At 33.0% G+C, this 16,731-nt stretch overlaps 1 protein-coding gene across 4 annotated transcripts in view; it reads left to right on the top strand.

Annotated features, from left to right (window-relative positions):
• The window catches only part of VEGFC (vascular endothelial growth factor C), a 190,756-nt gene extending 175,172 nt beyond the window's left edge, over nt 1-15,584 (top strand). For 3 of the 4 annotated variants that reach the window (XM_074329888.1, XM_019749437.2, XM_019749438.2), the window contains 4 exons: nt 1,336-1,487; nt 10,865-10,971; nt 11,284-11,617; nt 15,115-15,584. In XM_074329888.1, coding sequence (XP_074185989.1) covers nt 1,336-1,487; nt 10,865-10,971; nt 11,284-11,617; nt 15,115-15,223 — 702 coding nt within the window. In that variant the 3' untranslated portion in view covers nt 15,224-15,584. Of the gene's footprint in view, nt 1-1,335; nt 1,488-10,864; nt 10,972-11,283; nt 11,618-13,427; nt 13,492-15,114 lie in introns of those variants that run through there. The other variant, XM_074329887.1, reaches the window with a different exon arrangement.
• The last annotated feature ends 1,147 nt before the right edge of the window (nt 15,585-16,731 follow it).

Consider the following 16,731-nt stretch of genomic DNA (forward strand, 5'->3'; position numbering starts at 1 on the left):
TATAGAAGTTATATGACTTTTCCAAGTTCACATAAGTTATTAGTGGGGTTGCTAATAAAAATTCTTGATCTGGGTGTGACCCTATACCCATTCTTCCTAAGGTATTTATGGTAAGAAAGTAGCTTAAGTTTTAAATGAATACATTTCAAATATTGAAACTGTGCATTTTATAATTTAGATATCTCTGTATTTTATTCTTCAAATTTATTTTAATAAATCTCCCTGTAGGATCGCCAAAATAACAACTAATCCTACTCTCTAAATACTTTCAATGATCTTCAACTGTTGGTATGAAATTACAGCAAGGGGGAAAGTATGTCATGGCTCTGGAGTATGTCATCATTTTTAGCACTGCTCAGATTGTCATAAAAGTACCAAATAACACGGGGTTCAACTGTAGTTAAATACTACAAACTATCTTATCCAGCAGGCAATGGCCAGGATTTCACTTTTATTACTAATAATAATTTAGATTTTAAGTCCCTTAGGGATTTAAATCTACTTAGTTTTAGTTTTACTTAATAACTAATGTATTTGCACATTTAATTTAAATTTTCAATTTAAATATTTTAAAACATTATTTTGGGAGAAAGAAGAGGAGAACTGAACTCCACAAGTAAGGCATCCAGAATGAGACTTGGTTAAACTAAATTTTGAGATTCTAATCCACAATTATGTAAAATGTCCTACCTTATTTTAAGATTATTATTTTCCTAATACCTTTGTCAAATTAGCAGAAACAAAGCTTTATCTATCAAATAATGAACATGGTTTTTTTTCTTTTATACATAAATTCCTAAGAGGTCTCATAAATGTAAAACTACTTTGAGGTAGAAATTTAATTTGGAATGACAATCACTTTTACATCTATGTATTTTATGGCTATGTATTCAGTGACATAAAATGGGATTTAACCAAATATTTATAGATTGTACAGCTCATAGCTTTGTTCTTACATCACAAATAAATTTATATCTGTGCCACCTTTTAAACCCCTGGAATAGTTTAGAACTCTGAAACAATTCCGTTTCCTTGAAAACATTGGTTTGTTACATCTCTGCTCTATAATTATTAGTTGATTATCAAAATTCTAATATGCTTTATAATAGTAACATGCGAGAAGCATAAGGACTTTTTATTATTCTGTTGAAGGATATTAACTAGAAACAAAACAGTTTTTATGTTGTAAACGTAAAAACTTTATGTCCTGCATACATTATGCAGCACCACCTAATCATAGTTAGTTTCACTCTTTTTGGACTCCAACATTTGCCATAAATATGCTTTATAGCATCTATATAATTTTTTTTTCTTCTTTTTGTCCCTTCTTTGTAGTTGTTTGAAATTACAGTGCCTCTCTCCCAAGGCCCCAAACCAGTAACAATCAGTTTTGCCAATCACACTTCCTGCCGGTGCATGTCTAAACTGGATGTTTACAGACAAGTTCACTCAATTATTAGACGTTCCCTGCCAGCAACACTGCCACAGTGAGTATGAATTAAATATATTTTCTCTGCATCCTCTACTAATATAAAATTATGTTCAGGTAAATACCATTTATTAAAAGAATTTTTGTGAAATTTGCTATAACGTACTTTACATCAAATACAAAAGAAGACAAATTTAATAGTGCACCAGGAAAATAAAAGTAACCTGAAACAGGGAAGTCCACTTCATGGACAAAGTAGTTCACAAAATAAAAGAAGTATTTCTATGGAATAGCACACATACCACCAATATTCATACTATCAATAATTTAGTCCAATTGATACATAATGTTCATGAAATGGGGTATGCAAACTCATAAATGATGTTAAAGCTAAAAACAGTTAAGTCTTGATAAGATTTTGGACCAACACAAAAAGTAAGTAGAAATAAATTATTTTATATCTAGTAGCATTCAGTTGCCTTTTTTCAATCTCAGTTATTTTCTCTATATATCTATCCATATTTTTATTTCAGCAAGGATTAAATATTGATTAATTGCTTGAAAGAATTTTCTCTTATTAGCACTTTAAATTAACATTCAAAGTAACATATGTTATTCAAATTTCCTTCCCATCTTGTATTTTGGGTTGGTAAATGGAAGCAAATGCTTCATTGATCATATAGAAGGACCTGGATAGAGCATCAAGTATTGACTCTGCCGATACTGTGTAATGAATCATTTTGCATTGCCATCTGAGATCTGGTAACTTTCTGCTTTCTGCTCTGAAATGAGGATGCAACTCTTTGTTCTTTAGTACATCCAGTGCATATGGAATGTGCATGTGAAAAAATAACTTAACTCCAACATGTGTAACAAAAGGATAAATAAAGTGATGGGCAAACATATTACAAATGTTTTTGTTTTTTTTAAAGTCTTGCATCTTAGGGGACTCAACTATAAACATGATATGTTAATAACAGTCTTCCCCCATTGAATCTCTTTTTGCTGCTTTACTTAGTGTGGCAAATAGGAGGCCTTATCTTTCCAGGGACACTTGAGGGAAAACTCAAGGATAGCCTAATTTGAGTGACACAGATCTGCCCTCCTTGATGTGAGAAAGAAAATATCTTACTAGCATCTGTGAATAAATTCATGCTGATCCAAGCAGAGACAAGTACCACCTGACATTGTTGTATGTGCAATTTCAACCACACAGCTCTGAGAGGTTTGTTCACCTGTCTCCCTTAACAACTCATCCATTCTAAGAGCTTCAATCATTATCTCTGTGTTGATGGTTTCCAGAAACACAGTTCAAGACCTAATGGTATTATTGACTTATAATATTTTATCTAAATTTATCTTATATTGCTGTGCTTGTAATTATATTAGATATAATAGGTACAAAATTAAAGATTTATTAAATTCTTTTATTTACTTCTACATTATACATCACAATATTCTCTCAGGTTCTTTGAGGCCGTGAACTCACACAGTTGTCATTAATGACTTCTTTTCCTTATATCATACCCAAACACTCTTGATCATTTTGAGGGAGGAGGGGGATATCTGCTCCAACCTACAGTTATATTTCTTTTCCATCGCTGCCATTCTCATCTACTTCATTCTGCATATATTTCTGATTTAATGCAGTAGTGTCAATACTAGTTTTCTTGTGTCAAATATTTTTGCAAGACCTGTGTATTGTCACAAGTAAGCTTAAAAAGGCATTGTTTCATTCATCTTACCAGAAACTGGCAGTAACTTTCAACTGCTCAAAGAATTGAGCACAAATTTCTCACCTCCCTATTCTGGTATTGGCCTTCCTTTTTTCTATGATTTCCAATTGTTCAAGTCCATTTTCACAGTCTAATTCCCTGAATGTCGAGCTCATTTCCTGCTCTGTATATTGTTTCTAGTCTGGCCCTTTCTTTTCTGCATTTCCAAAGCCCCATCCACTTCTCAGAGTTCAGGTAAAGGTCTTTCTCCTGCATTTGTCTTGTCCAAATAACATGGCCACCTTTGCTTCTTGAATACCCAGAGCAATTATTGTGTTTACTTTGCCCTTGCATGGATTTATAGGGGTCTGTAAATGTGGCATGTGAAACTGAGGAGTTTCACCTTTTCTGTAGAGGTGTTGGGGTAGCGTAGGGAGTTTGGGGGTCGAGGGGTGACATGATAATGTTTGGTATAACCAAGGTATCTAGAATTTTTTAATGACTGATAAAAATAGAGGATATGCATCCCGATAAAGAGTCTGTATCAGTCTTTGGGGGATAGTCATGTTGCGGTGAGAAAGAGAAAAAAGAAGGGATACAAAAGGGTGAGAAAATGGATAAGTCTAACCTCGAGGCTAAAACTGTGTTTTTGTTTACTGTTTTTCATTTCCTTTACATAAAGGTCAACATTGTTTACTGAGAGACGAAATAAAAATATTTGCTTCTAAGAAGCTACAGTTATTTGGGTTTATTAAGGAAAATTTCATTCTTGTGAGAACTTATCCTTTCTCTAAGACAGAGTGGATTTATATCCCCAGCAACCTTTGATTTAGAACTTGAGTGTTCAGTGTCTTTGGACTAGTAATCTATACCAGACCCTTAGTCTGAATAGTTAGAAGCTTGAATACCCATGAGGTGTTTTCCTTTTCCATTTTAATTTTTCTTTCTTTCCCTTTATTTTTAAAATAATACCAAATATATGCTTTACCAGAAATAGAGATAAACACAATAACATCATAAATTTAACAAACTATATCACAACAGAAATGCAAAAATAACATATCTGCCAATTAAATTGGGGCATAGTTTTGCACCAGTTGATCAGAAACTACAGCGGTACTTCGGTTTTCAAACGTAATGCGCAAGTTCTGAAACATTCGAAAACAGCCGACAGCTAGGCCTCAGGATCTCTCACTCCGCGGAAGCCTCGTGACATGTTCGACTTCTGAGTCGTGTTAGAAAACCGAAACATTTACTTTTGGGTTTACAGCGTTCATAAACCAAAATGGTTGTCTATGGAGACATTCGAAAAACAAGGTACCACTGTACTTGTTTTTTCCAGTATTTGAAAACATGCCTTGAAAATATCCTCTTTGCAAGTTTAAAACCATTATGTTCATATACAGTTATTGTTGAAATCTTACTTCATATGTCTATTCATCCTCTTTTTTACAAAGTTCTTTATCTAAATATTGTCTAACACCTTCAAATGAGCACCTATTGATAGGACTTGATTTGTCATCAAATTCAGGTAAGAGATTGCAGACCCTAAAACATATTTTGTCTAAAAGGAAGCTAACTATGCTATATAGTGTACTTGCCTTTGGACTGTTTCGTTTGTGCCTTCTAAAAGATAATAACTGAAAGCACTGCATCCTATGGCTTGCTGATTGACTGGTAAAAATTATAGCAAAGTGCACGTGACTGAGAAGTTTCCATCAGTATATCCTCTGCACTGAGGTTATGTCTATAATGTTACTCAGAGGTGGGAACTATTAGATCAAAGATTTTGTGAAGCTTAATGTCAAGTTCAACCAAAACACATTGATGATTATTACTGATGAAGTTCTATATTATTAGACCAAATCTACCATTTTCAAAAAAAAAAAAAAAATTAGTAGATTTTTTTTTTTTTTTTTTTAGCAGTTTTAGTTTTACAGAAAAACTAAGCAGAAGTACAGAGGTTCCATATATCCCCTCAGCCACCTCCCCTAGTTTCCCTATTATTAATATCTTGCATTAGTGTGCTGTGTTTTTTTATGATTGATGAGCCAATATTGATATATTATTAACTAAAATCCATAGTTTACATTAGGGTCTTTTAGTTGCACATTGCATGGGTTTTGACAAATGTATAAGGAAATGTATAATTACAGTATCATACAGAATGTTCCACTGCCCCCAACTCCCCTGCGCTACCCCTGATCAGCCCTACCTCCCTTCCCCTGAATCCCTGGCATCAAACTGTCATATTGATGTCATATCAGCTCTCTAATGCTCTTAACACACATTCTTTTGTTGTATTGTTTTTGTTTTCTTGTTTTGTTTTTCTGTTAATAAATGTGGCTATTATGATATAATGAAATCAGTGGCTATTGTTGAAGGATATTTTTACTGATCTCCTGATTACTTACCTTTACAGTGTTTCTCCGAAAATAAGCCCTAACTGGAAAATAAGCCCTAGCATGCTTTTTCAGGATGACATTCCCTGAACATAAGCCCCAATGCACCTTTTGGAGCAAAACTTAATGTAAGACCCGGTCTTATTTTCGGGGAAACACGATATCTATTCTCTGTTCTAATTCTGTTAATTCAAATCAAACATAGAAATAAAACTGACAAGCCGACAAATACAGTAACTACTAGATTTCCATCTTCTTGACCTACCGTACTTCTCTCAACTTTGTGTATCCAAGCAGGCAAATGCAAAAAATAAACATAAAACAGGAAAACATAGGCTTCCAGACTTATCTGTGCTCCTGTGCCCCTGTTCTGGTGGCATCCGATGCAGGCACTAGCGGTCCTGTACTTGCCTAGCCAACGGGTGACTGAAAAGTGTGACTCTTGTTTTATATTCAAGTCTCGGAAGGTGACTGAGTTTTCATATATGGCAGGTTCCTGCTTTAAATCAGTCATTCATATTCACACAAAAAGTGAAAGATTAGATTTATAAGCCCACTTTTTAATATGAATGCTATTTTATTAGCCTTCAATTATTAAGTGTGGAATAATTGTGAAAACCATGGAATTTTCATTAATGACTCTAATTTCCATTTATTCCTTTTATATCATAAAAAACCCCATATCCTGTCCATTCTTCTTCCTTTCAGTAGACTAATGGATATAGAAACGAACAGTAACATACACAGATATAAACACAAATTAGTGTGAAGTCAGTAAAAACCAATATAAGAAAAGATGAGTATATGCATTTTATTTAGGTATGTCTCTGTTGAATGTGTTCCTTTCTGATTTCTATGCATAGTATTAAAGAAGTTACTTAATGATATTGAATATAAAGGCCATTTTTACTTAACCACACTTGCAAAAATATAAGCATATCAACACCTGTCTAGATAGTCGAGTATATTCATGGGCCACACATGATGAGCTCAGTATGAACAAAATTGTTCAAAGACTCTTGGAATAAAACTTGAAACATTTTTCTCCAGGGCTCTGTGGCTCTGATAATGAAAGCATATAGTTGCCCTTCCAGCTGTTATTCTGACTGCAATCTTGAGCAAAAAAGGTCTGGATTAATATTCTTCCATAATATAATTACAGGTTTAAATAATGTTAGCATAGTGGGTGAAGTTCAGATGACATCAACCGTTCGCATTTAGGAAATCAAAATTCTATTTTGATAATTATTCAAAATTGTTAATGTGGTCAGAGTTCTCCTTATTTGTTATATTATTAAAATACAGAGCATCCTATTGGGTGTCCCACTGAATGATATGAAGATGCTCTGAGGAGCGTATGAGAGCTTGTAGTACAGGCTTTCAAACAAATGTTACTGGATCGCATTCCACATTTAACAAGAGTTAGAATTGGATAGCTATTTAAGGAACTGAACTGTGGACTATATGTTTTAAATGGTCAGCAGAATTTTAATCAATTGGGCTGTGTAAAGATACCTTATGAAAGAGCTGCCAGGAAGGGTAATTGACTAATAGCACACTTCATCTCCAAAGAATGAATTTGTTTTTAAAAAAGTCATTGACTGCTACAAGTTGAATTGCATTCAATTAATGTTAATATTCATCTTCAATGATCTATGAGATATTTAGCAAAGTAGATCAATAGTAGTTTAATATAAATCAAGATGCAGTTAATTTTTTTCAATTAGAAATATATTACAAAGATTATAGTACTTTGAAAAATAATAAGATTTCAGTTCAGTTCTAACTAATGCCAAACAAATGGTGGTGGTATGTCTTTGTTCCTTAAATATGGATTTGGGGAGTTAGGGAATTTCCAAGTATGTAAAAACTCCAGGGCCAAAAAAGTAGAGAAGATGAAAGACTCAAAAAAATGAGTGTGCATGAAAAGCCTATTACAGTGTTCAAAGTACAAGAGCTAGTAATAATTACGCAATATGTACAATACATTTTTGTCCTCTAATTTTAACTAGCAAAAAGCAAAAATTACCAAGGTAGTTGAGTGAAGTTTCAAAATAATTAATGAAATGATTCATAGGAAACCATCTTTATCCTTCATACAAATTATAAGCAGGATTTGTGGTTGTGTTTGTGTGTTTTCTGGGTGGGAAAGGGAAAGTGGCAAAGTCAATTTATTTACATACCATTCTCAACACAGATCTACTTTACAAATAATTATACAATCTTCTGCTTTACTCTGCAGACAAAATGTGTCTTTAAACCAATATACTTTATAAGTACAGTATACAAAATAAATAATTTGTAAATATTTTAATATGTTTACACATAAATATTTAGAACTTGAGAGAAATTTTAATAGGATAAAAATACTTTAGATTAAACTAAGTGGAATAGAATTGTGCTCATTAACACATATTCCTGCAGTTGGATGAAAGGAAAACATTTTCTTTCATTCTAAAATTTTGGAAACTGTGTCTCTCAATTTTTCACATGAGAAACTTTGAATGTTTAGAACTTGCTACTCACTTTTAAAGCAGGGAATTTCATTAGGTAATTATGAAAATGCATTCCATCCAAATATATGCTACTATAATTAAATGACATCTACCAGGATTTCAAATTTCAACTTTGAAATATGTATTAACATTGATAAGTAAGTAGTTTTTTTTTTTTGCAAAGCTTCTAGTCATATTTTTCTAGAAATTAAAATTTTAAGAATATTATAATTTAAAATATTTAATTCACTTTGAACTAGTCAGTAATATCAAGTTATGAGAGCACAGTGTTTGAAGTATAATATAATGGAGAGTGTTATTCTGAAGATTATATTTTTATTCAATGTGAATGTGCAAAAATTAAAGTTAGGGTAGCCAGATTATATGAAATCATTATTTAATTCTATAAAACTGGCTACCTCTTTTTGTATGGTATTTCTGGAAGTATAGTCTTACATTTATTCCTACCTTTGTTTCTACACACAATACGTACTTCTGAATTTTTATTTTTGAAGATATTGAAATATTAGAGAGAAAACTCTAGCCTTTCCTACACGATAGGAAATTATTTTGTTTTTATACCTATTTGGGATGAACAATTTTGTATACATGCTTAATCTTAAGCACAGACATATTAGCACATATTCCTGCAGTTGGTAATATCATCATTCACCAGTCTCACTTAGTCTAGTGATTGAGATTATTCTTGACATTTCTTTTTGCCACTTGAATGGCTTAGATATGTGTTTTGTCAACTATTCCAACTACAAATAAAGACAAATACATTTGACCTTGCAACCATAGATACACATATACACACACCACACATGGGAGAAGAGGGGGTTTGTGTGTGTGTGAGGGGTTGTATATCATATTTACACATACATTGTGTGTTTATATTATTTAAAATATTTATATGCATATATATATATATATATATATATATAATGCTTGAAATAAAATTTCAGAAAACAATCTTTATCACATGCATCTAATAGTTTGTATTTCATTATATGCCATTCTTCTACATTACAAAATACATTTCCCAACCCATATAGTTGAATTCCTGATCCAGTAATTTTTTGCAGCTAACAGCTGGAAAAACATTGGCTTAGATAATGGCCGCATAAATCACATATTGGCAAAATGGAAAAAAAAAAGAAAGATGATTTTGTAATAGTGACTGCACCGGCACTGTGTCGACCTGATATCAGCATAGGAATGTGTTACTTAAACCATGTCAACACTGAGGTGACATAACCACAATGGATTTACTTTCATTTACAGAAAAGTGATATGAGTTTCATTCAGCCAAGATTAATGGCATTGTTATTATATAACTCAACATAACTTTATATTATTTTTATTGAATTTATTGGGGTGACATTGGTTAGTAAAATTATATAGGTTTCAAGTGTACATTTCTATAATACATCATCTATGTATTACATTGTGTGTGGAAGGAAAAGGGGGCCAAATATGTGGTGATGGAAGGAGAACTGGCTCTGGGTGGTGAACACACTTAACTTCATATTATTTGATAGAAGAATACTAAAGTTTTGAATAAGAGGTAAATCTTTAAAAAATGATATTGTTTTGGAAATTTTATAAATACTGTCTAAATTTTATGTGGATTAATGTATGTTCATGATTCGCCAAGAAAATAATACAAAAAATATGTAATGTGTGTAGACTTATTCATAGGAATAACTGCAATTATTGGGAAGGTGGTATAGTGTTCTCCAGGAAATACTGTTAACTGAAAAAGCAAGATTTAGAACAACATATAAGGGATGCTATCTTCTGTGTAAAAGAATAAGAAAAAATACAGAGAGTGCCAAAAAATGGGTACACATTTTAAGAAAGGAAAAGACTGTATAAAATTGTAATACAATGAATGACACTAGCATTCATTTGATTAACGCCATCTTTTGAGTGAACGTCATACTACACATTGCTACTGTGATTCAATTTGACTTCAAAAATACATAGATAACATCTTTTAAAATGTGTACATTTTTTGGCACCCCTGGTATATACAACATAATTTATTTGCAAAAGGAAACCCTGCAACCATAAACCAAAATGTAAGAAAAGGAACAGCGTGCTGTTCATTTTTTACTAAAACAAATGAAGCAAGGGAGGAAGGCAGGGAGAAAGGGAGGAAAAACTAGAACTACAACAACAACAAAACATGGTCTTTGATATCTTGCTGGTGGAGTGTAGAATGGGAATTTTGTATTAATGGACACTTGACAGTTATGGGCTTCTGTACCTCAGAAATAAGTCTGTAAAGATACATGTATAAGGATGTTTCCTGTAGAATTATTTGAAAAAGCCAAAAGTTGGATAGGTACCAATAGGAGATTAATAAAATAAATAGTACATCCATTTTTTGGACGCTACACAACCACTAAAAATAATGGAACAGAACTTTATGAAATGACATGTAAATATGTTGATAATGTATTATTCAGTGGAAAAAGTGATTTCAGAATTATATAAATGGCTTTACCCCATGTTCGCACAAACTAGAACACTGTGATTCTACTAATGAATGTATTTGCCTTAAAAATATAGAAGTCTGGATTGCTATAAAACCATACTACTAACAGTGGTCACCTCTGGGGTTAGAATTTGATAGCACATGTAAATGGAGGTAGCACATGGAGGGGGAACTTCCACATTTCGTTTAATATATACATGCATCATTTTAGAGATTATTTTTTACAAGCATGCATTGATGTAATACATAGGTAAGAAAAGAGATGGTCCCTTCTATGTACCAGATACACTAATACTTAACCCATCTATCTCCCCAAGGTGCCAGGCTGCCAACAAGACTTGCCCCACAAATTACACATGGAATAATCACATCTGCAGATGTCTCACTCAGCAAGATTTTCTTTTTGCTTCTAGTGCTGGAGACGGTAAGCAGAACGATGTTTTTCATACTAAATGCCAAGGGTGTCTATTTTGATTTACAAATATTTTCATATTAAAATCACATGTACAATATTGAGATGATCATACTTTGAAATAAGTCACTACACAATAGGAATATTTTTGCTTCATATTAGTATTATTTTTAACTTCTTTATAAAGGAACATACCGAAGTTTGCGCACAGCCCTATAATGAAAAACATAAAAAGGAAGACCCTTGTCAATGCTTTCAATTGTTTCACACCACACCCAGGACCAAGTAATGTATAGTAAAGATGTTACGCCTGTGTTTGTCTAGACTCAGTAGATGGATTCCATGACATCTGTGGACCCAACAAGGAGCTGGATGAAGAGACCTGTCAGTGTGTCTGCAAAGGGGGGCTTCGGCCTTCCAGCTGTGGACCGTATAAAGAACTAGACAGAGACTCATGCCAGTGTGTCTGTAAAAACAAACTTTTCCCTAGCTCATGTGGGGCCAACAGAGAATTTGATGAAAACACATGCCAGTGTGTATGTAAAAGAACCTGCCCAAGAAATCAACCCCTCAACCCTGGGAAATGTGCCTGTGAATGTACAGAAAATTCACATAAGTGCTTATTAAAAGGAAAGAAGTTTCAACAGCACACATGCAGGTAAGAATCTTCATAAATTGTATTTATTTGTCTTACTGGAAATTGTTTTCTCAACAAAATGCCATTTTCTCAACCAAACTAACATGAAACCAGTAAGCTCTGGAAGACAAATTCTGACTTTTTTTAACCAATGCCAACATTTGTGCGAGTGATCCCCAAAAGGCAAGGAAATAACCCGGGGAACCAAAACCAGATCCAAGCTCAGAAAACACTCTGAGTCTTTTTCCCAGGGGCTAAGGTGGTGGTTGTCAGCAGAAGCGGGAGGACACATGCATCAGAAAGTCACCTGTGAAGCATTTTGAAAATACACCCAGATAGGGTACACCTGTTCCCACCAAAATTATGATGCTGTCAGGTGTGATTTAGGACAACTTTTCAAAGTATAGATAATGTGCAAAACTTACAAAGGATAGTATCATGCCATTTACTGTAGAACTGGATCTAGAAGTAAAAATATTTTAGCTAACTATTTAATGGAATTAGAGAAATAATAGTTGTTAAAGGTTACTCAAGACCCCTTCCTTAAATTTTGACTGTGTTCCCTTCTTCACCAAGAAAAAAATTAGTCTACTGGACTCAAACCCTTTCTCTGCGAGTCCCTGAACTTCTTATTCTATAATCGAAGAATAAGGTGGTCTACTATTTAAACCAGATGGGACTTTTGACATTTTCTTCCACATTCTTTCAACATGGCTCTACCAGTCATGCCTTCTCTCTTCCATACCTTTAACATCTTAATTCTATTGTCCTGTCCCCTCAATTTATAAAAGTTCTCAGATTTCTTCTCTTTTACTAGCATTGCCCTGTGATGCTGAGCATACTTTAGCAACCAAACTCGGTCCTTCTCTTCAAAGGTGCTCCAAGGCTAGGTTTTTGGCATTTGTACTCACCTCTTCTTTTTAAAAAACTTTTCATTATTAAGTTCATTGGGCAACATTGGGTAATAAATTATGTTTCAAGTGCACAATATTATAATACATCTATTGCATTGTGTGCTCATCAGCCAAAGTTTGATGTCCTTCTGTCACCATATGTTAGACCCCCTTTACCCTCATCAACCTCTCCCCACCCCCTTCACCTCTAGTAAGCACACATTCACTTCTTTCATCTTTCATTTATTCAACCAACTGTAATAGGGTTTATGCCCTAGAATTCCATGATAAACTTCTGTTTAAGGCATCAGTAGACTATTTCAAAATGCAATGGATAATTTGGTCTTTATGTAAACTCTCCTTTCTGTAGCTTTTCTTTAAGTTCTCCTCTTTTTTTGGCTGACATAGCATTGTTCTTTTCTGGTGTCCTTTTAGTTTTTATACATTTATTCTTTATCAGCTTTACAGAGTTCTCTTCTCTTTCTTTTTTTAGAATGTTTTAGGTGTACAAAACAATGTAATATCTAGACATTTATACTCCTCACAAAGTGATAACCCTCTCCCCCAATCTACTACCCCTCTGACATCATATATAGCTGTTACAATATGATCTCACTTATATGTGGAATCTAAAGAATAGAATAAATGAACAAACTAATCAGACACAGTCTCAAAGATACAGAGAAAAACTGAGGGTTGCTAGATGGGAGGAGGGTGGGGATAAGGGAGAATGTGAGGGGATTAGAAAACATAAATTGGTAATCACAAGATTGCTACACGGGTATGAAAGACAGTTTGGGGAATATAATCAATAATGTTGTAAAGATTTTGTAGGGTATCTCTTCTTCTCTTTCATCCATTCTTTAAAGATGGTGATAATGCCATTTCAACAGATGACTGTTCACATTACTTAAAACTTATATTTTCTTTACTTACAGTTTCGTATCTGCATTAATGTTTGTCACTACTTTTTTTCTCAGTAAGTAAAGTATCCATGTGTTTTTTTTATTCTCAGGAGTTTTGTGCTCTCTTTTTAATTTATGTTTCTGTTGATCCAGCCACACTAACATTTTGGCTACTGCAGAAGATTTGAATGAATCTACATATATCATTGATGACATTTTTCCCATTATTGTTTCAGAATACCTCAAAGGAATATTTTTTTTTCTTTAGAATATAGAGCAATAACTATATTGAAATTTCACTTGCATATTACTACGCTAATTACCAGGATATTTCAAAAATGCAGAATATAGATATTAAGTCTTACTAAAAATTATTAAACCACTTTTTATATTGAATTATTCTGAATGATCCTACTATAAGTTGAAAAACCTGAAATTTGTGTGCTTACATAGACTAACAAGCCATCATATTTTTCTCCAGAATTCTTATATTAACTTAGTAGAAAACATATCTAATTTACTTTTCCTAATAGTATACATTGTTTCATTAAAACTTTCTATTTGGGGAAACTCTCTCTATGCTTATTTTTCTAAGTGAATAATTTCAGGTTTCATGTACATATTGAAGCAGAAAAAGATAATTTATATTTTGAAAATATCTATATTCCTCATTTTCTCTTAATATTTATTCCAAAAGTGTGGTGGAGTATATATTCTTTGGTCCACTACTTTAATCAACAAATTTCATTGAGCAGTGAGAATTGTATCTTTTTAGTAAAGGAATACCAGTGACCTTATAATAATGCATTTGTATTTAGAAGAAAAATAATAATAATTTAACTAGATATGCTTTCTTTTCTAGAGTACAAGAAATTAAATTTCAAAACCACATTTAGTTTTTCTGTAGTGCATTTTTGATATCCATGTAAGGTCATATATTCTTCCCTGGACACCCATTGCCATTCCTACATGTTAAGCATATCCATACTCTAAAAACTTCTTCAAAGGTAGCTTCCATTCACCAGAACAACAGGGCTGCAGACATTATTGGCTGCTTGATCATTTGTCCTTTCACCACTACTAGAAACCAGAAGTCTAGGAGAGGAAGAGAAGGACCCCCAGGGTGATATTGTCTCTCTCTCTCTCCCTTCCCCTAGACTGAATTGGTTTCATACGGAGCCCAGGTGGAGAAGGGAGAGTGAACCACCATGATGCAGCCAGCTGCCTACCCAGTAGAAACACAGGAGTGAGGGTGGGGCTGCTTGCTGAGGATCACAAACCCACTAAAATGGCTGGGTTTCATGGCTTCAAATCTGGCTTCCATACAATTCTCAGACTCTAGTCTGAATTCTGCCATGCTTATGTGATCACACTAAATTAGCAGACCTTAAATAGACACTTCCAAAATTTGTTTTATGTTACTTTCATCTACGAAGCAGAGAGCACTTCAAAAGCACTAATGCTGACAACATTCTCCCATTTGTTATATCAGCAACCAAGACACTTATGTTTTTAGGTTTTTCCATTCCTCGTAAATTTTGTAATTGTAAGCACAAACTTTAACTATTTACAAACCTATAAACTTAAGAACAATTCTGTGATGAAATGGGTAACTTTGTTCTAGTTTAAAATTTAGTAAAACACAAACATGTGTCGTAGCATAATAAATTCATCACCTTGGTGTTTATCAAAATATAGTTATTGCTCTTTGTTTTCCTAGTTGTTACAGACGGCCATGTCCAAATCGGCTGAAGCATTGTGAGCAGGGACTTTCATTTAGTGAAGAAGTATGTCGCTGTGTCCCTTCATATTGGAAAAGAACGATATGAACTAAGAGTGTACTATTTTCCAGTTCACCATTTTTCTGCCATGGATAACTGTGTTGCCACTTTAGAACCATGAACAGAGAGACCTTTGTGGGACCATGGTAACAAAGACAAAAGTCACTGTTTGCTGAACCATGTGGATAACCTTACAGAAATGGACTGTAGCTCATCTGCAAAAAGACCTCTTGTAAAGACTCGTTTTCTGCCAATGACCAAATAGCTGAGGTTCTTCTGTTGTGATTTAAAAAAAAAAAAAATGACTATATAATTTATTTCCACTAAAAATATTGTTTCTGCATTCATTTTTATAGCAATAACAATTGGTTAAAGCTCACTGTGATCAATATTTTTATATCATGCAAAATATGTTTAAAATAAAATGAAAGTTGTATTATAAGCTGCTAAATTCACTCCATTACAATGTTACACTATCACCAAAACTTGGTATTATGAAACATTCATCTCCCCCTGCCCTTTTTCTTTTTCTCTAACCGGATGTCAGACCGTGATTGTTATGAAAATGTGTATTCCTATAAAAGAAAATTTCACAGGGATAACAGTTGCTACTACATTTTATTTAAATACATCTCTTAATATATTTAATGATTACAAATACTTTAGCCCATGATACTTTTACATTTAAATCTAAATGAATCAGTATAGAATATACCATCTTATAAGATAGTCTGCTTAGCATGTCCATGTGATCGAAAGTTATTCAAGGCACTGGGGACATTCAGACTTTTAAATGGGTATAATATTCCTCAGTATGTATGAAAATCACTTTAAAATATTTTACTCAAGAAGAGTATTTTCCAAGTGTTTAACTTGTTTGACCAGCTGAAATATTTTTTTTTGTGGGCTGAAGTATAAAATATAAAATATAAAATAAACTGGAAATAACATTTAAATGCTCATATATTTTATAAAAGAAACATTTCAGTCACACAATTGAAGTGCTTGTTTCATTTTTAAACAGGCATACTGTTCTCTGGGAACAAACATTTTGCCTGAGTAAATACAACCAAATAAATGGTGTGCGTGTTGACAAAGAATTGATTGTTTGCTAGTGTGATGTAGCAAATACATAACTACCAGCAAATACATAAAAATAATTAGTGCTAAAAGAAGGGAAAAAGCCTATAGTTATGTAAAGATAAATCTCTTAAAGCTTGCAAGTTTAATATAGCAAAAATATTTTTAAATGGTTCGTGACTACTCAGTACAGTAGAAAACATTAGTATCTATACGTTTTGCTATAAAATAACTTATTTTCTTTAAAAATATTTAATTAGAAATTCGATGCCCCAAAATTATCCTGAGTGTTTTCAATACTGACTTATAACACAGTGTCACATGCAAAGTTTACTGAATTCCAATTACGTGCTTCACACAACTTTAACATCTAGTTCATAAAGTAAGATTTTTTTCACATTTGAGGGGGAAAAAAGTAATCTTCGGAAATTCTCTCATTATATATATATATATATATATGTATATATATATATATA

Source organism: Rhinolophus sinicus, linkage group LG04 (assembly GCF_036562045.2).
Source record: "Rhinolophus sinicus isolate RSC01 linkage group LG04, ASM3656204v1, whole genome shotgun sequence".
NCBI classification, from domain to species: domain Eukaryota; kingdom Metazoa; phylum Chordata; class Mammalia; order Chiroptera; family Rhinolophidae; genus Rhinolophus; species Rhinolophus sinicus.